The sequence below is a fragment of the Rhopalosiphum padi genome, chromosome 1 (genome assembly GCF_020882245.1).
Source record: "Rhopalosiphum padi isolate XX-2018 chromosome 1, ASM2088224v1, whole genome shotgun sequence".
Classification (NCBI taxonomy): domain Eukaryota; kingdom Metazoa; phylum Arthropoda; class Insecta; order Hemiptera; family Aphididae; genus Rhopalosiphum; species Rhopalosiphum padi.
The window spans coordinates 67255843-67275629 of NC_083597.1; the positions used below are offsets into that span (position 1 = coordinate 67255843).

Below are 19787 nucleotides of genomic sequence, written 5' to 3' on the forward strand. Positions count from 1 at the left end.
CTTTCTCTTTTAGATTGAAATGATTGACAGAATAGTGTACTATGTACAACTCACTAGGTGCAACGGTGACCGCCAACATCGTCTCGTTTTTACCTATACATGATATTATTAGATAGGTGTCTTACTAAACAGGTAAATAGCTACCTATTGATTTTGACCATTAAAAAAGTGTAACTATTCTTTAGGTTTTAAAACTAAGAAATACCACCATGACAGACGATGTTATCTATTTTTATTTTGCTTTTAGTCTCGTTTAAACAAATATTTTCAATAATAGCTTAATTTGCCATGAAACGCTGTAGTCACCAGTGGCATTTAATTATTTAAAGCGTTACATAAATTAACGATACTCACGAAACCTAAAAGTGCTTATTACTTATTTACTTATAAAAAATGATAATATTTATTAGGTAGGTTACTAGGTAATTGTCATAAAAATATAATCTTTATCTACAATATATTTATGTATTTTTATACATTATAATATTATATTGATATAGGTATTATACATTGTATAATAGGTACATTTGAAAGTCCATATTGTTAGGAGTCATACTCATATATATAAGTTGTAACTCCTAGTGTTACTATGCTGAACAGTGTACATTATTAATATATAATAATATACTAATACAGGTATATCTAATAAGTCACATTTAAAATATTTTTAAAAAGTTTATTCAAACCCCATATATGTACAGTCTGTATACACAAGATGACTACACTATTTGATTATAAAAATTATCCTTAAAAAATATATATATATATATAAAAAAAAATCAACAAATTTTGTTATTAATATAATTATTAACCTATTGAGACATATAATAAGGATATACAGATAATTATTAATATATTATTAATAAATAATATTTTATTAAAAATATATTTGAACACTAAAATATCTTACAAATGAAATTAAATAAAATAAAGAAAGATATTTTTAATGAAGTTATGGAATTATTTAGGATTTATGGCGTGGAGATTTTTTACTCAAACTTTCATATTTATTCTGTCTTGTAGCTCGTTTTATTATATTAATTTTACCATCATCAGTTTCACTATCTTCATTGGTTTTAATATTGACAATCTTTTGAACATTACTTACACCACTCGTTCGAGCAATTTCCTCATCATTTTCTTCTTCTTCGCTATCATTTTCTATAAGTTTCCTTTTAACCTTGCTACGACATCTAGCACTTCGTTTTGTTACCAACTGTAATGGTTCAATTTCATCTTCTGAAGACTCATTGGCAATATTAATGGGTACTTTCTTTTTTACTGTATTTAAACCTAAACACAAATAATATATATAAAAAACTAATCAAAGCTAAACATTTTATATATAAATAATATTTACGTTTTCCAGGGGTTTTTTGAGAAAGCGGAACAGCAAAGTCTTCATCTTTAACAATTTTTTCAATCTTATTAGTTAATTCACTTAATATTTCTTTAGTGGCTGGTTTTGCCATTTTAGAATTTGTGCTTATAAGTATATTAAAGTTATTGTAAACTTTAGGGTTTTTAAGTTTGTCAGTATAATATGATATATTGTCTGACAGTTTAGTTAGGCTTTTGTCTGTATACTTAATGAGCATCAAGCAATAAGATATATAATATTCTTGAGTTCTATCAATTGATTCTTTTAGTCTTATACATAATTTGTCAACTAAAGATTCAATTTGGCGTTCTTTGTTAATGAGTGGAAGTAAAAATCTAAAAAGTAAAAGTATAATATTAGTATATTTGTGTATCTATACACTCACACACATATGTGTTTAATACAGGTAATAGGTATATATAAATATTAATATAATACTTCATAATTGACTGAAAATCATGTTCTGGTACCAAATCCTCAGGATTGGATAAGGTCGAAATAATATCGGATAAAACATTGTAAAGAGTATTTCCTTTTTCTGCAATAGTTCCAAAAAATTGTCTTGCAGTATCTGTAAGATAATCAGTATTAATTCATTTAAATAATAATCAACATCTAAAAGTGTTACAAACATACAATTAATATTTTCATCTTCATCAACAAGCAATTTGGCAATACCAGCAATTTGTCCTCTAACTTTAATCATTTCTTGACGTATAAGGTCTATAATAGTCATTAAAGTACTATAGCGAACTTGATTACATTTATCGTGTAACCTTAAATGTGTTCAACAAAAAATATTTTTAAAAACATTTAAAATTAAATTTTTTTATTTTAATAGATTTTATTATAGACTTTACCTTGCATAAAGTTTATCAGTACAAGGTTCCAACAAATTTGGATGCCTGAAAACCAACCAACCAAACCCAGATACGAGATCAATAACTGTTTCCAAGTTGTCTGTGTTTTCAATTAGATTTAGAAACATCTATAAAAAAATAATATATTTTTTGTTATATTATGTTATTTTTATATTGTGCATAATTGAAAAAAAAAAAAACCAAACCGGTAACTGTTTGTGGCAAAACGAAGTAGAAACCAACATAAACTTAACCAAAGAAATAATAGCATTTGCCTTCAAATCTGAATGATTTGAACTACATGCTTTTATTATATGTTTTCTAAAAAAAAAATGAAAAAATATTTACATTAAATTATAAATTAAATATAAAAACATATTTAATTCTTACGAAAAATGAGAAAAAATTCCACTTCCTTTTAAAAGTTGTTTATCACATATTTGTCGAATTCGATCATTTATAGCCTCTATTTCAGCAGCTTCAGAATCATGTACATTCTACAAAAAAAAAAATGTAAATAGAATAAAAGCAATGGTACAAACATTTTTTTTATACTTCGTCTTCTTTAGCTTTGTCCATTTTTAATTTTTTAGCTTGGTATTTAGCTCTAACATCTCGAATTAATTCCTTTGCAACATAATTTTCTAAGTGATCGTACTGCCTAATAAATAATAATAAATATTTAAATAACAAATATGATTTAAACATAATTTATTAATAATAACAAAAAAATAATTTTACTGTAATGCAATGTGACCAATTATAAAAATAAATTTTGCAAACATAACAGTATTAAATCGAACATGATCATCTTTCTGCTGAGAAGAATCTAAAAAATAATTTATTTACATAATTATATAATATTTTTAAAAATTAGTAATGAATTTATGATAAATAAGCTTAACGGGATAAATAATATATTTCTGAATGGGAAAAAAAAATAAGTTACAGCATACTTTCAATTATCCGCAGAATAGGGTGGCAGAGCATCCAAGGATAAGCGAATTCTGCGGATAATCCGCAAAATTAAAATTATGAATTAAACGTATCAACAATTACCAAAAAGTATTAATATGTATTAAACAAGCGTATTGTATTTTATGTTGTTATTGAGTAATTGGCTATCACATTCAATTAAACCAATAATGATGTATAATGTAAAGATATATATTTTTATTTGTATACATATAGGTATGTAGATGATTCCGCGGAAGACAACGGATAATCAAGAATACACTGTATTCAAAATTCTAAATTATTTATTTACCATTTTTGTTGTTTATTATCATAGAAGAATACAATTTTTCAATCAATGTCATACAAGTAGCATCTGGTTGAATTGTCAACTAAAATGGTAATACAATTACAGTAATCTTTTTTTTTTAATATAGATAACATACAAAACTTACTTTATAAATTATATTTACAGCATTTGAAGCAACGTCATTGAATAATTGAACATCACTTTGATTAAAACATTTATGTACTACATTAAATACTTTTTTAATTAATTCGTGATTTTCAGAAAATCTAGTCATATAACATATATTCAAAATTTATTATTTTTATTAAAATAAAATAATTATCATTTTAATTACCTTTTAAAATCTTCTTGAGTAATTGATTCCAATATTTGACAAGAATAAATAAATAATTGATAATTGTCACATAATCCATACTGGAGAAGACTTTCTAAGTTCCCCATTGCAATAGACGGCTGTGAACTAAAACAAAACAGTAAAAAGCCTTGTAAAATGTAGAATACAATAATAATATTAAAAAAATTAAGTAGTTTAAAAATCAGTTAATTTAATATTTAAACTAAGTATAATAATAATAAATAATGATCAAATTTTTATATTAGATGAGCATTACAACATTTTTAATTTTAGGATAACCAAATCTGGTGTAATCAAAGAAGATATTGAATTAATTGTAATATAGAAATAGTACTAAAATATATAGTTAATTTTGTTACAAAGTTCCATTATTAATGTAATGAGATGAATCTAAAAAAAAACGACAGATAAAAAACATCAAATGCATTTAACTTTAAATATATATATTAAATATATTATAATAAGTCAATTGTTAATAAATAAATAATAATAAAAATAAATTATTGCTATTAAAAAATGTGTTACATCTCTTTCCCCACTTGAATATTCTTCACATAATGTTTTGAGTTTATTTTGTAATTCGGTATGTATATATATATATATGTATATATATTTTATTTTTTCGTAATATACCCAGTGAATTTTGTGCTAATTTTGATTTGTCATTTGCCACCTCCAATCAATCAGATTTTTGTTATTAATACATATATAGAAGAATGGCCCACTAAATTTGAGAATAATGATTCCACCCCTCCGTTTGATTATTGATGGTTAAGTGATGGTCTGATCACCATCACTTAATGTAATACTATGGACATTCCAAATGTGACTATAAATTTTCCAATTTGAGAATTACATTTTTCCAAGTCCGTGTACATTGTTCCGTGAAATTTCAAAGAACAGGATATTCTTTTGTACATCTTCATTTTAATCGTTTGCGTCCTTGATGATTTATTAAATATAAATATCCATTCCAACAAATTTTTAACCCACCTTTGTTGGTTTAAAAATTTCTATATTTTTCAAAAAAAATTGAATTACTGTAATTTATCACGTATTCACGTCGAAATCGAGATCAAGATATAATTGACACTTAATGTTTTACACAAAATATAGTAGAATCTATAGTTTATATCCATTAACTTAAAATAAAATTACATTTTAAACGATAAAATTTGGTTTATCGCAGCCCACAGCTATCATTGTATCTACAAATATAACTTGCATATTAATACTTATTTAGTATAGATATATAATAAATTAATAACTTTTAACCAAAATTAACGTTTTTCACCTTGTCGTTTTTTACCAATTACCTAATGAGACATACTACAGTAAACTTTGATAAAGTAGACAGAGTTCTAATATTAAAATCTATGTATTAACACTCCTTAATTTTTAAACTAAATATTATCTATATCTATATTATATTGCATAAAAAATGAATGTGCATTTGTATGTTCATAGACTTAGAAACTGCTAAACCAATTAGCACCAAATTTTGCATATTCTTTGAAATGTCTTTTACTTTGTTTTTCAACCCACTTAGGTTACTAAATAAAATCTAATAATAATTTTGTTTATATATATATATATATATATAGGAATGATTAAAAAAAAATGTAGTATAGATTAGCTGGTCTGCAATGCATTGCTATGGTATTTATTTTAAACAAAAGAAAATAATATGTAATTTATTATTTGTTATTCAAATGCATATAAACAGGCAATATCTGTTTCTTTGCAACTTATAGACTCAAAAATTACTCTACTAACATTGACAATACTTTCATAGATTGTTCTTAGAAATATTAGGAAAGTAGAAGGAAGTTTGAACCATGTTCGACAACTTCACAAAGCAAATTACATTGAGGCTGAATTGCTTATTAGATAAATGAGTTACATTGAAACTGAGATACACCTAAATATTATTACTATATTTAAATATTTTATATTTGTTCATTTTTTTCATGGGTGAAGTCATTGATCGAGCATTTTGTTAATACTTTGTAATCTTAGAAACCACTAAATCTACTGAAGACATTTACATATTAGGTTAAGTTAGTGCTACTATTGGTTTTTATAATAGCTAGGGGTTGTTGAGAAAAAGAAAATTCTTCACGTGCAATTTAATGTTAACCGGTTTAGCTACTACAACAAGATGTCTAAAAATGATTCACCCAATTTCAAATAATCATATTCACTAATCATAAACTGTAAGATCCAGAGTACAGATAGCCAAGGGTCAAGTGCCATGTCAGGATCATTATAATAAATAATAATATCTCTTTTATATCTCATTCGACTCAGGTGATATTAAACACAAGCAGTCGAAAAAAAACTTAAAAATGTTTTTCAGATGGTTTGTTTACCAAAAACTGCAGTTCAAGATTTATAGCCTACTGAAATCGGATGAATCATTTTAGGACACCTATACATACAAATATACCAAACATCTTTTAATTTTATAAATATAAGGCCCACAGAATAGCACATTTTTTTAACATTCTTTCATAAATTAATAATCATAAAAAGTTATCAAAAACAAAAAAAATTTTAAGCTAAAAAGTTAGTTTTAAAAATGTAACTTAATTATGCTTTATCAATTGTAAAACAGCTAAAATGTTAATTAATAATTTTCAATAAGTTGGATGACTCTGTCAGGAACACTTTATAATAATAATAATAAAAAAAAAAATGTAACTATATTAATAGTACCTGGCAATCAAGGACAAAATAAGAGCAGCGACTACTTGATCTTCATCAGAAATATCTTTAGATTTAGTAAACCATGCCCATAATACCATAATGCATTCATCATCTAGTGTTTTATTTTTCATCCATTCATTTAGTAAAGCTTTAAATGCTCTTCTATTAGTGACATTTAAAGTTTTTATTAAACTTACAAGTCTAGTCATAATCTAAAAATAAATGATTAAAGTATATTATTATTTATTATTGAAAAAATAAAATCAATATTATATATTTTATTACAGTTTCAGGTCGAGTAGTAGAAGAGTCCTTGTCTTCATCAATATTCAAATATATTGTTTTATAAGAATTCATCATAGCTTCTTTAATATTAGAATCAGATGAAAATATTAATGTTAGCATAGCATCAACTCCAGCCTGAGTATGAGGTACACCAAATTTATAAGCCGTTGTAAAAAAGTCAATAGCTTCTAATGACTCTGATGAAGTATTACCAAACATCAATAGACTTATAGTATTTAATGATTTTTTAATAGTGTGTAAATACTCAGCACAATCCTAAAATTAAATTATTAACTTAGAATACAATTGTTTGTAGTTTAAGTAATATAATGTATTTAGCATTTAGAAATAATTATTTAAATGATTCCTAATGTTTCCCTTCATACATGCATGTTTCAGTTAACATTATTTGAGTTTTAATGAAACACATAACGTGTTGACATCAGAATAGCACATATAAGCATATATGTAAACTAAAACATGTACATATGATACATGCGGCTGAAACAATGGAACTGATTATAATAAAATACTATACTATAATAAAATTTCTCTCAATTAAAAATAGAACTCTAAACTTGACAATTATCCAAAAGAGTATACTCTATTCAAAATGAGATTGTAACTCGGCGGCCAACTTGTATGCATGGGCGTTAGTGCACGGGCTTTACTACACAACAGGTGTACAGATAGTTGACTCAGTGGGGTTGACAAACAGGTATTGTCTGACCTTCACTCGACGAAAATTGGTCGCCGCCGAGTCACAATCTCATTTTGAATAGAGTATAGGTTCCACTTTATAGGAACATTATTTAGTTAAAACAATCTCTTAATTGGGAGTTTATAGTATAATTAATGTTCACCACATATCTGGGCCATAAAATTGAGCTATCTTGTCGTATGCATTGTATTACATAATTTATAATTATTATTATCTTTATTATTGTGATAAACAGAGCCGTGCCGTTAAGATTTGGCGCCCAGGGCAAAATTAAAAATACTCGCCCCCTATTTTATTTATCATTATGCATTTCAATTTTTTTGGCGCCCCCTTTAAACCATGCGCCCAGGGCGCATGCCCCTAGCCCCCCCCCCACAGTACGGCTCTGGTGACAAAGGTAATAAAGTTTAGCACACTCTTTACCTGCATGCTATAATTTTTGATTGTATATTTGTTCATTGTGTGACAATACAAGTGATTTATGAACATTTTACAGTTCTAATATTTAAAATGATAATATCAATAAAAGCTTATGACATCTCCTAGATAATATTCTTACCTTTAAGTTTGATAATAAGTAAATTGACTCCAATATTAAATCTAACAATATAAAATGTGTTCTACTGAATGCAAATTTAATATGATGTAAATTAGTAAGACAAAGACAACACATACGGGTATAGCGTCCTCTTAAAAGAACATCTTGTATAGGTATAAAATTATATTTTTAAGAAATTAAAATATATTATTTATAGAATGCATACAAAATGTCTAAAATTTTATTGGTTAGCCAGATATGGTTTTAACACACTAAAGAAAGGCTGTATTAATTAATCGATTAATCAAAAATAAATATATTAGATAGATACCTGAAGGTATGTAATTTTGGATTCTGTTGAGAAAATAAGAAAATGTAATTCTTCTGCATTCATTTGTTGTAAATTTTCTATATTGTTTGATTCCATACCTATCATTGTATTTTCGCAAAACCAAATATTTTTTAACACCAAAAAATATTTTTTTGACAAGTTACTTTCATCTTCCATTCTGAAATTGAATATTTTTAAAATATTTAATTTAACAACATTAAAAAATTAGACAAGTGGATATTGCTTTTCTGTACATTAGGTGTCGAGAAGATCACTTTAATGAGTGTGTTAAATTTTAATTCAATGATGTATCATTGTACACGAAAAATAATTCCAGACAGAAACAGTCTGTTAGCCTTTATCACTAAGTATATCTTATGATTTGTTTTGATAAACAGTAGAACCTCGATTATCCAAACTAATTGGGACTGCACCTAGTTCGGATATGCAAAAGTTCAGATATTGGAAATTAAAAAAAAAATATTTTATATTAAGTACATACATATTTATTATTATTATTATTTTATTAGAATTACATTATTAGAAATACATTACATACATAGGAACATATATTGTTTGTTATATTTTTTTAAATAAATTATCGATTTTTACTTGACGATGAGCTGCAACGCGCTTTTCTGCAGCCAAGTTGCGGATATGAGTTTTAATGTTCGGATATGCTAATTGCAGTTTGGATAATAGAGGGTTTGTATAACGGAGGTTCTACTGTAATAGCTATTAAAGTAATTTACTCCACCTAGTTGCGCTAATGGGTTTTGATATTAATCATAGATTTAAACAATTTAAATAATAATTTTCTAATTAAGTTATTCACATAAAGTATATATTCAACAAATTTTAATCTAAAGTCAAAGTACACCTCCAAATATTTTATGCAAATGATTTTCTCTAAAGGTAAACAAATACAATGATTATTTAAAAATTAAAAGAAATACTTAAGGATATGTTCTGAAATATTGAAAAATGTTAAAACTTTCAAGTTAAAATTAGAACAGATTGATCTTATCTTGACTAAACCAAAACTATTATAATTATAGTTTTATTATTTTACTAAGCTAGAGGTGATACCAAACAAATTTTGAAATTGAAAATTATGGCACACTATTGTATCGGTTAAAAGAAAAATAATGTATTTTCGAGAGGTAATGAAAAGTTACATTTTCAGTATGACTCATATTTATCAGGCTAAAAAAATTACAAATTCACCCATATATATTATTTATACAATCATACATTTAAAACATATCAGTGTCAATGTATACATTTTAAAGATTTCTTTTAAAATAATAATTATATTATCATTACTAATTTCCAAAATATAAATTATAGAGTAAAATTACTCTGATATAAATCAACCCTTAGTTTTAAATATATATAGTTAATTAATACTACATACTTAAACAGTGGTTCATCCTTGAATGTTTCTCCTCCACGTACTACATATTTTAAAGCCGACTTAAATTTGTGGGAAGTAATACAACTTTTTATTTTCATTATAACTTCAGATAGCTCCATATCCTTTGATATTTCAACTACACCAAAAATGTCAAAATTTGTATCTAAAAAATCATATTTATTGAAATAAAAATCAGAAAAATATAACAATTTAACATAATAAATAATAATACTCATTTATCTAAAAATGTTTAATTTAATTAAGAATCATCAACAAATAATGAATAAGTAGATTAAAGTTCATTAGCATTAGCTTAATTTTATAAATAATTAAAATTTAATATAAAAACACTTAAAACCAGGTTTATATTAATACATACAATATAAACTATGTATTAAATTTTATAGATATTATTTAGTAACAAAATTATTTGAAAAATGATTCAAATATGTTGAAACTGAAGGCTATACTAACCTTTAGTGATGTGTGTGGCATCAACTATATATTTGTGCAATATGCACGCAGGGTAATACTTTTCTGTTCAAATTATAATATTTTTTATAACATTATTAATTACCAAGTGTTAATATGTGGTAAATAATAATCCCACACAAGTCACCAAAGGTTAACAACAACATTTACCTTTTATAATAGAGGTAACTAAACTTACCTTCAAAAGTTTCCTCTAAAAATAATTTTAAAGGTGTCTCAATTGATGGCCACACATCTTCTTTATTAATTTCACTATCTATGTTAACTTTAAGCATTCTTTTCATACATTTTAAAGCAGAGTTTTCTTCTTTTAATTTATCATGTAGTTTGTTTTCTGTAAACTATTATTAATTATTAGTGTATTAATTTACTTAAATATTTGTTTTAATTGTCTTACATCACAACTATATGGGTTTAATTTGATTAATGTTTTGATTAGTTGAATAGCACTTTTTGTAACATATGAACTTTTGTCATGTAATTTTTCCTCAGCACAATTTAATATTATCCCATACATCTGTTTTGGTAAACAGTCCTCATTTATTATGGCCATAAACAACTGTAATACCTAAACATTTTTAGATTAAAAATTAATAGATTAAAATTAACTTATATTTTAAGTACTTACTTTAGATCTGACAAATGCATTTACATCTAATAAGTGATCTTGCATAATTATTATATAATCGTCTCTTGTTTTTCTTTCAAGCTCATTCAATTCATCATTATTTAAAACATGAATAATTAATTCTTTCAGTACACTTAAAACACAAATTCTCATAGTGTACGGCTAAAATAAAAATTTAAATAATATATATTTAAAAAAAGGAAATCAAATGGGTACAACACAAATCATTATATAATTAATACATTCAATACTCAACTCAGAATCTAAATATAGCTAATAATTAATAAATACTCACTAAACCATAAATAACATATACTACTTACATCAGATTCTAAGCATGGCAACAAATGGTCAATATTTGGCAATAACAATTGAGGGCAATGTCTAGCAATTTCCACAAGAAAAGCACAACAAGATTTACCACCAGTTATTTCCTGATTATTGGTTTCTTTTATACCTTCTGCTTCTCCTGTTTCTGCGATTTCTTTAACAATTAGTTCGATTATTGAAGATCGATTATTTCCAGACTCAATTACTTGTAAAACAATTTTAGCCAGAGGCAATGATAAATGTTCATATGATTTCAGCAGCTAAATAAACATAAATTTTACATATCGACAAATAATTAAAAAACAGGTAAATATAATTATTGGTATTAATACACTACTTATTGACAATTTATAATAAATATAAATATAAGTTTTATTTAAAAAAAATCAAAAAATCTATTGTTTAGTCAGAATTTATAAGAGTATGTCAGTTAATTGGATGAGAGTATTTAGTCGGATTGTGTTATCTTGGTTGAGTTAACCAAATTAATTTATGGATTGAGTTCTATTGAATTTTGGTTAGATAAGGTAAATAAATTAAAATTTTGTGGATACTCAATTTGTTATCTTATGCATACATTGATATAGATAATTTAATAAAAAATTAAATAAAAAACTTATACAAGATTATAAACATAAATAAACTTACTTGAACTACTTTGATTTTAAATTGTTGTACATGGTCATAGTCAGTAATAAGTATTTCTAAAATTTGCATAATACTGTCACGAAGTGATTTAGTTCGAACAAAAGCAATGCTAGGATTTTCCAACTGAATGTAACAACAAGTAGCAATATACCTAAAAATACAAAACAATAATGATTGCCTGAGAAAAATTATAATAATTCATCACTTACGATACAAAAGTATGATCAATATAAGGAGGATCATACAATTGAGTAATGTTATTTGATATAATACCGTTAATCGCTTTCAACCCAATACTCAATTTATCTTCCCAATTCCAATCATAATCAGAAGTATGTTTTTGTATCATGTCCTGCTTTTTATTTCTACCCTAAAAAAGTTCAATTTCATAATACACTGTATAAAAGTATTAATTTATAAAATATAATACTTTTGTTTCAAGAAGTAAAAGTTTATAATCAGTTTCAAATTTTGTGTTAAAGCTATGAACAAACTCAACAAAGAGATAGACATTCATTTTTATGATATTTGTAAACTGATGTCTTAAATCTAGCGACATGTCTTCAATTTCTCCATAACTTGAGAAAAATGATGCAATAATATTTAAACCTAAAAAATATAAAATGGAATTTTTAGTAATTAGTTATAACTTAAATAGATAAAAATCTTAATTAATCATATGCATTAGAAAATTAAATAATAAGTATGACTTAAATACTCTCTATATCTAAAATGTATTACTTCCAAACAAAACAAAAAAACAAAAAACTCCAAACAGGAAGATTTATATCTTATATGGCTAAAATAAATACCAAACAAACATAATATTGTTTATTTAATCTGTTATTTTATTTGATATTGAATATTGAAGTCTTGTAGGCTGCAAAAAAGTTCAAAACTTTAATATTTGTCACGATTCCTTACAAAAATTACAAACAATTTATTTAATTTGATAACTTATACTATTGTAATTTATTGTTTATTTTATATTCTGATATTATGTAATTTATTAATTTAATTGAATAAATAAACAAAAAATAAAACTATAATACTTTGTCTTTTCTTCAAAAAACTATGTACATTTTTTGATACAATCATATATTATATTTATTTTACTAGAACCTGTTTTTAGTGATCAATATTTAAATTTGGCAGTATTAATGATCTAATAAATCAAATTGTAAGTTGATTTATTTAAAGACAGTTTTAGAAAGGCTTAAAAAAGATTATTTACTGTATATACAAAAGACAAAACTATAAATTATTATCATGAACTTACAAATAACTTAATTTTCAATATAAATTAATAAGAACTTTTTTTTCTCATTTCAACTATTGTAAAGTATAGTATTTTTTCAATATTTTTAATTTAATGATTGAAGATAACTTTGTAAATATTTCAAATTACAATACAATTATTTGAATCTTCTAAATCTAATAAAAGTTTTAACAAATTTATTTGGGCCTCTTATAAATTACTTATATTTCTTTTCTCGTTTATTTCTAAATTAGTAAGAATTTTGACAATGAATTTTGTAAGCTATAAACTTTAGGAAACTAAGAGTTACTATTTTCTGTATAATGAATTATTTGTGAATAATATTATAATAGTAATAGTATAATCAAACTAGTTCAACAATACATACATCCAATCAGTAGATGCCCTCAGAAATTTGCAATCAACTTAATGATAAAACAAGGAACATTCAGAAACGTAGCCAGTAGCTATTTTAGGTATTGAAATACTCATTTTGGCCATATTTATGCAAAAAATATCTTCACTATGTACTTCAGATTTCTACATAGTCCTATAAGTCCTATTTAATACTTTTATTTTTTTTTCTTAGTAAGATATTGTTAATATAAAGATTGATGACCAATGTAAAATGTGTAAACCTACAAAAGTTAGATTTGGATAAAAATTAAAATACCACTAAAAAAATTGTGATTTCCCTTGGAAACACTAATATAGGGGTTTTTTGTTTATCATGAATCACTCATTACAATTAATATTAACATTTTTGAAAATGTTTCTTTTATATAATTTACAATCAAAATAAAACAACATTTTTAAAAAATGTCATAATATGTTTTAAGTTTTTTTTACTTTTTAAATGACAACATATATTTTTAACTTCATATTTTAAAGCAAAATATCTTTTTTAAATATTTTAATACATAAAAATTGAAATTTAGACAAGAAGTTTATCAGTTATAACTAATGAGTATTTTAAGGAACAGTGGTACGAGAAGACCACACAGAATGTTAGCCTACTACTTCACTCACCTAAACTTAAAATACTTATAGCTCATAAGCTACTTGTCAGAAATTTAATTTTAATATACTTTAGAATATGAAATTAAAAACGTATGTTGTCATTCTAAAAAGTAAAAAACTTAAAAAAATATATATAATGTTAATAATTTTTAAAATAATTAGTTGTTTGTGATAAAAGAATCACCTTATATACTTTAAAGCCTTCCAATATAATATTTATATGTAAAAATAGATATACTTTAAATTCCATAACTTTTAAAACAATAAAGTCTACTGCATTTAAATTTTCATACTTGAATAATGATAACTAAAAATAAGTTCAAATAAAACTAAATACTCATAATTGAATAAAAAAAAAAAAAAAATGCAGAAGTCAAATAACAAAAAAAATTCAAAACTAGAAACAATTGTGCTTTATTATTTCCTCAGAAACATCCTTGCAATAATATATAGCATTTGCTGTTTTCACAGTATAGCTTCAAAAGCTATGTTTTTACTTTTTGTAAACAAAAGTCCACTGACTATTTGTTAGATAATATTAATCAGCGTTTCCCAACCAATAGATTACAAATCAAAATTAAATATTCATGATTTCGTAAAGCGTTATATTAAAATTAATCATACATTTTTTTATAGTAAAATTTGTTATTAATAGTATTATATTATAGCACAGTAACTTGGGTTTTTATTTTGTAGAGGGTCGCCCATCCAATAAAGAGTAAATTTGTAAGTCACCAAAGCCAGTAAGTAGAGAAAAACTAATATAATTAAATTAAAAAATTATGATAAGTATTTATAAAACATATTATTATACTGAAAAAAGTAATAATTTATATGATATCGAAAATATATTTTAAATAGTAGATCTAAATCTAAAATGTCTATGCTGAATTTGATAAATAAATAAATGTACAAAATTGTATTAATTAAGTAATAGGTACCTTGAAAATATTGTTACTCAATAAAAAACTAATATCAAATTATTATTTAAACAAATAAGTACAATATAACTTACTCTTAACAAGAATTTTTTCATATACATAATGTAAGTCTTGGTAATCAATCTGATCAATAAACTCAATCACTGAAAAAAGTTTGTCAAAATTCTTAAATATAGATTGTGCTCCTTCTGAATTCAATTCTTCGTAGCATGCTAAAAAGTTAAATTAACAAATACATTAATATTCCAACCATTTCTGTAAAATACCTCACCTTTTATAGATGATTTCAATTCTTTGGGTTTTAGTAGCTTGTCAACCCTATATTCAACGTTAGAGGGTGTTCGCAATTTATTTCTATCAGTATAAATAAAGAAATCTTTATTAGCCATTGAACATGAGTTTTTAATAAAGTATATTAAACTAATAAAAACACAATTATTGTTTCAAAAAAAGATCTTTTGGTCAAATTTGTGATGTTAATAATTGTTTACACTAAAAAACCGCCATATTTCATTATCAAATATAACAGTTGAACATCGGGTCGAGGAGTGGTTTAATATGATAATCAAAATATATTTCCCATGATTCGATTCAGTTGCATGCCGCATGGGTAGATAGCATGAAACACAATTTAATCTTTAGTGATAAAGATGATTTAAAAGACTTATAAAAGATCAAATTTCCCGCCAGTTACTACAGGCTAAAAGCACGGACTAAATTTTACCAATTGTGGGAAGCAGGGGCTAAATTACCTTTGGGCAATTTCTATAACAAAACAAAAATCTGTGGAGGTTATAACTCCCAAAATCTCCCCGCTTTTATGTACCACTTACCAGGCACATCAAATCAATATTATTTATATGATACTGGACTAAAAAAAATAAAATAAATACAACAATAAGTTCAAAATATTTTAAATTGTGTTGAAATTCCTAAATATATGTTATTACTTTATTTCTGCAATCAAAACTAAAAACACGTTATAAAACTTGGGACTCGCTTTGATTTTGAGTGGACACAATATTTTAGGCCCTGGTGGGAAGGAATACTAATTGGTCTGTAGGATTCGGGAATATCAGGTGGTTTACCAGGTTTTAGTATGGTTATTATAAGGGGTGCTTTCCAGGTGGTTAAAGAAACAATTACAATAACATTTTAATATTCATAAATCATAACATACTACATGGCACTAGTAATATTATAGTCAAATTTAGGCAATTTTTAAATTTTTCATGATCATAAAAAATTATCTAAGATTATAGGCGTTATAGCACTTTACATTTATTCTATCGTTCTGTCAGTTCTGTGGTTATAGATAGTTAGATACCTACGTAGAATAGTCAGAATAGATGAAATCATTGAAATCTATTGATAGATATATCTTAGTAACGTGATTTAATACGTACAACACGAATACACGATGTAGGTAAAACCTATTTTATTGTTACCTACATCGTGACGTACAATAATATAAGTAATACAGTGGTACCAAAACCTTATTTTCAAAAAAATAATTTTGATAAAAGGTATTGTCATGTCGGTAGTGATTTCCTTATCACTATCCATTTCTCTTGTTCTGCGAGTTGTGAGTGTTGTAACCAATGTTAAATTTTCTGGTTAAAACTTAAAACTTATATTTCGGTTGATAATTTATAAAAAAATATACTAATAGAATTGATTTACTACTAGTTAAGTAGTTAATTTATTAACTGTTTTATTAATTATCTATTCTATCTATTCAGATATCCTAAAAGAAATTAAAAACGTTTGTTATGGTCTTAACTTCCAATATAGACAGCATTTATGATTTAATTAATACTTATGTTTAGGTGATTCTTTAGTATGGCGTCTACATCGAGGGATTCTCAAGAAGTCATTGCTAAAAAGACATGGGAATTGGAAAACAATGTACAAACTGTCAATACAGTCGATGACATATTCAAATATGACAAACAACAACAACAAGATATTTTGACTGCCAAGCCTTGGGAGAAAGAGTACGTTTGTATTATATTTTTGATAAACTATAATTATTGATTTTAAAATGCTTTTCATCATATGAGTTAATTTCATTTTGAATCAAAGATATTTTTGACACATGTGTATAATGTTATTTATTTATATATTAAAATAATTATGAGTTAATGGGCTTAATTTGGTTAAAATTAGATTTGAAATTTGCCTATTTATCATTAGCAACTTTTCATCTGCCCAAGTTTCTGTAGACTTCATACAAGTTGAAAGGGTCAGTTCCCATAAGCCACCCTTTTTACCAAATGTATTCAATATTATTAATATAATACTTTGTATTAATATATGTACTGTTAAATTTTTCAGTCCACATTATTTTAAAGATATTAAAATATCTGCATTAGCACTATTAAAAATGGTTATGCATGCTCGATCTGGCGGTATTTTGGAAATAATGGGTCTATTACTTGGCAAAGTAGAAGGTAATACAATGATCGTCATGGATTCTTTTGCTTTACCTGTTGAAGGAACAGAAACCAGAGTCAATGCTCAAGCTCAAGCCTATGAATACATGACAGCATATATTGAATCTGCTAAAGTAGTAAGTTTACTTTGAGTCTAATGTTTATATTATCAGTTAAAGATGTCTATACAACTACTTGGTGTATGTAATTTGTTTGTATATTCATAAAGTTATGTATTTTGTTCATCAAATAAAAATTAGCTATTTGAATTTAATTTTTGATTGTTTCCCTATGTTATATTAAGACTTTGTTCTAGATTTGTTCATAGCATATGACAGTTTATTTTAAAGTACAATTATTTTTGGTCATATAATTCTAAATAATTGTTTTTTGATGTATTTTTTAATTATACACCTAATAAATAATCACTCATGACTAATAGAATTTATTTTATATTATAATTATATATTGTTAATTTTAGGTTGGACGTCAAGAAAATGCAATTGGATGGTATCATAGCCACCCTGGCTATGGCTGCTGGTTATCTGGTATTGATGTTTCAACTCAAATGTTAAATCAAAATTTCCAAGAACCTTTTGTAGCAATTGTAATTGATCCAGTTAGAACAATTTCTGCTGGTAAAGTTTGTTTGGGAGCATTCCGTACCTATCCTAAGGCAAGTTTATTTAATTTTTTTTTAATATTTGATCTTTTTAAATCAATTATTATTATAATGCTATTAAAAACATAAATAAAATTTGCAGGGTTATAAGCCAGCAAATGAAGAACCATCTGAGTATCAAACTATTCCATTAAATAAAATTGAAGACTTTGGAGTACACTGTAAACAATACTATTCATTAGAAGTAAATTATTTCAAATCTTCTCTGGATAGACGTTTATTGGATTCATTGTGGAATAAATATTGGGTGAACACTTTAAGTTCTTCCAGTTTAATAACCAATGCTGATTACTTAACTGGTCAAATAAATGATCTTTCCGATAAACTAGAACAAGCTGACACTTCTCTGAGTCGTACATTTTTCGAGCCTGTTGACCGTACTAAAACAGAAAATAAATTGGTAAAAGCTACTAAGGATAGTAATAAAGCAACAATCGAAATATTGTGTGGATTAATGTCTCAAACAATTAAAGAAGCTCTGTTTAATAGTTGTACACCAAAGAATAATCAGCAATAAATAACAAATTTGTATTATAATTTCTAAGTAAATAATTAAGATTCTCGACATAACTTATTATAATACGTACATTTTTTAAATAAATTATATATGTAAAATAATAAATGTATGTTAGTTAATTTTTTCATAAAACTATTTTAATATTAGCAGTTATTAAGTAAAATCATTAAATAAGTGTTTTGACATCTATATTATATTAAAAAATATAGCATAAATAACATAATTTTTATAAAATGTAAATTATATTATGATTTATAATTTGATAGTGCTTATTTTATCTTCAAAAAGTTAAAAATATAATTTCTACTCTTTCATTGTAAGTATTTTTTAAATTATCCATTGATGTTTAATATTGTAAATACTAAATATGTATCATGGCAAATTGTTATTTAGGTTCATAATGGTAAAGACTAAAGAATAATCCTTAATTTAAGAATATTTTATCATTATATTGTATATTATTTATTTAATTATATTAGATTTACTTTAGGGATCATTGTGCAAGAAAAAACAAAATCTTAATGCAGGGTTTATAGTTGCATATAAGATACTCAACAAATATTTTTTACAACTGACATTTTTATTCTATGAGTATATTGGTCTTACAATAAAATGTTTTTTGTCGTCAATCATTATATTTTTGGGCAAAAAAGATGATTTGATATTCAACTTTAAGAGTGATTTCTGATAAAAAATTATATTTATTATAATATATAAATATATAAAGTATAATATATAGTTAAAGGTTCAGCATTTTTGGGTGTTAGCCATAAACGTAAATAGGGGGGGGGGCTTAGGTGGGCTTAGCCCACCTAACACAAAATGTGAATTGAAAACAAGCAAGTTATTGACGTTTTATATTTTTTTTTGAAAATTTTGGTTTTTAATATGTTTTCTTGTTTATTAAGGGTTAGGGTGTAGTCCCAGCTCCCAGAACACCTCTCGATTAAACATTTTAATTATGGGCTTGAACCC

The 19787-nt window shown here is 24.9% G+C and overlaps 2 protein-coding genes across 2 annotated transcripts; one reads left to right on the plus strand and one right to left on the minus strand.

Moving 5' to 3' along the window:
* Positions 1-856: 856 nt before the first annotated feature.
* LOC132916995 (condensin complex subunit 1) lies at positions 857-15731 on the minus strand. Its single transcript, XM_060977492.1, has 25 exons — positions 15450-15731; positions 15253-15390; positions 12390-12568; positions 12169-12329; positions 11960-12110; positions 11305-11571; positions 10982-11143; positions 10751-10921; positions 10532-10694; positions 9862-10024; positions 8445-8622; positions 6855-7130; positions 6579-6781; positions 3840-3965; positions 3651-3771; positions 3509-3587; positions 2983-3070; positions 2797-2902; positions 2632-2738; positions 2448-2562; positions 2242-2369; positions 2018-2157; positions 1820-1952; positions 1361-1716; positions 857-1293 (listed from the first exon to the last, which is right to left on the minus strand). Exons 1-25 carry the CDS (start codon positions 15565-15567, stop codon positions 965-967), a joined length of 4158 nt encoding a protein of 1385 aa, XP_060833475.1. The 5' UTR covers positions 15568-15731; the 3' UTR covers positions 857-964.
* Positions 15732-16741: 1010 nt separating this feature from the next.
* On the plus strand, positions 16742-19447 carry LOC132917688 (COP9 signalosome complex subunit 5). The gene is made up of 5 exons (XM_060978541.1): positions 16742-16943; positions 17008-17175; positions 17516-17750; positions 18095-18289; positions 18378-19447. Exons 2-5 carry the CDS (start codon positions 17021-17023, stop codon positions 18810-18812), a joined length of 1020 nt encoding a protein of 339 aa, XP_060834524.1. The 5' UTR covers positions 16742-16943; positions 17008-17020; the 3' UTR covers positions 18813-19447.
* The last annotated feature ends 340 nt before the right edge of the window (positions 19448-19787 follow it).

Coding starts and splice junctions, on each gene's coding strand:
- LOC132916995 (XM_060977492.1), bottom strand. CDS start 15,567: ATGGCTAATAAAGATTTCTTTATTTATACTGATAGAAATAAATTGCGA. Junction 7,131..8,444: donor CCAAAATTACATACCTTCAG/GTATCTATCTAA, acceptor ATTTAATTTTAG/GATTGTGCTGAGTATTTACA. Junction 2,563..2,631: donor GGAATTTTTTCTCATTTTTC/GTAAGAATTAAA, acceptor TTTTTTTTTTAG/AAAACATATAATAAAAGCAT.
- LOC132917688 (XM_060978541.1), top strand. CDS start 17,021: ATGGCGTCTACATCGAGGGATTCTCAAGAAGTCATTGCTAAAAAGACA. Junction 17,176..17,515: donor GCCAAGCCTTGGGAGAAAGA/GTACGTTTGTAT, acceptor TAAATTTTTCAG/TCCACATTATTTTAAAGATA. Junction 18,290..18,377: donor CATTCCGTACCTATCCTAAG/GCAAGTTTATTT, acceptor TAAAATTTGCAG/GGTTATAAGCCAGCAAATGA.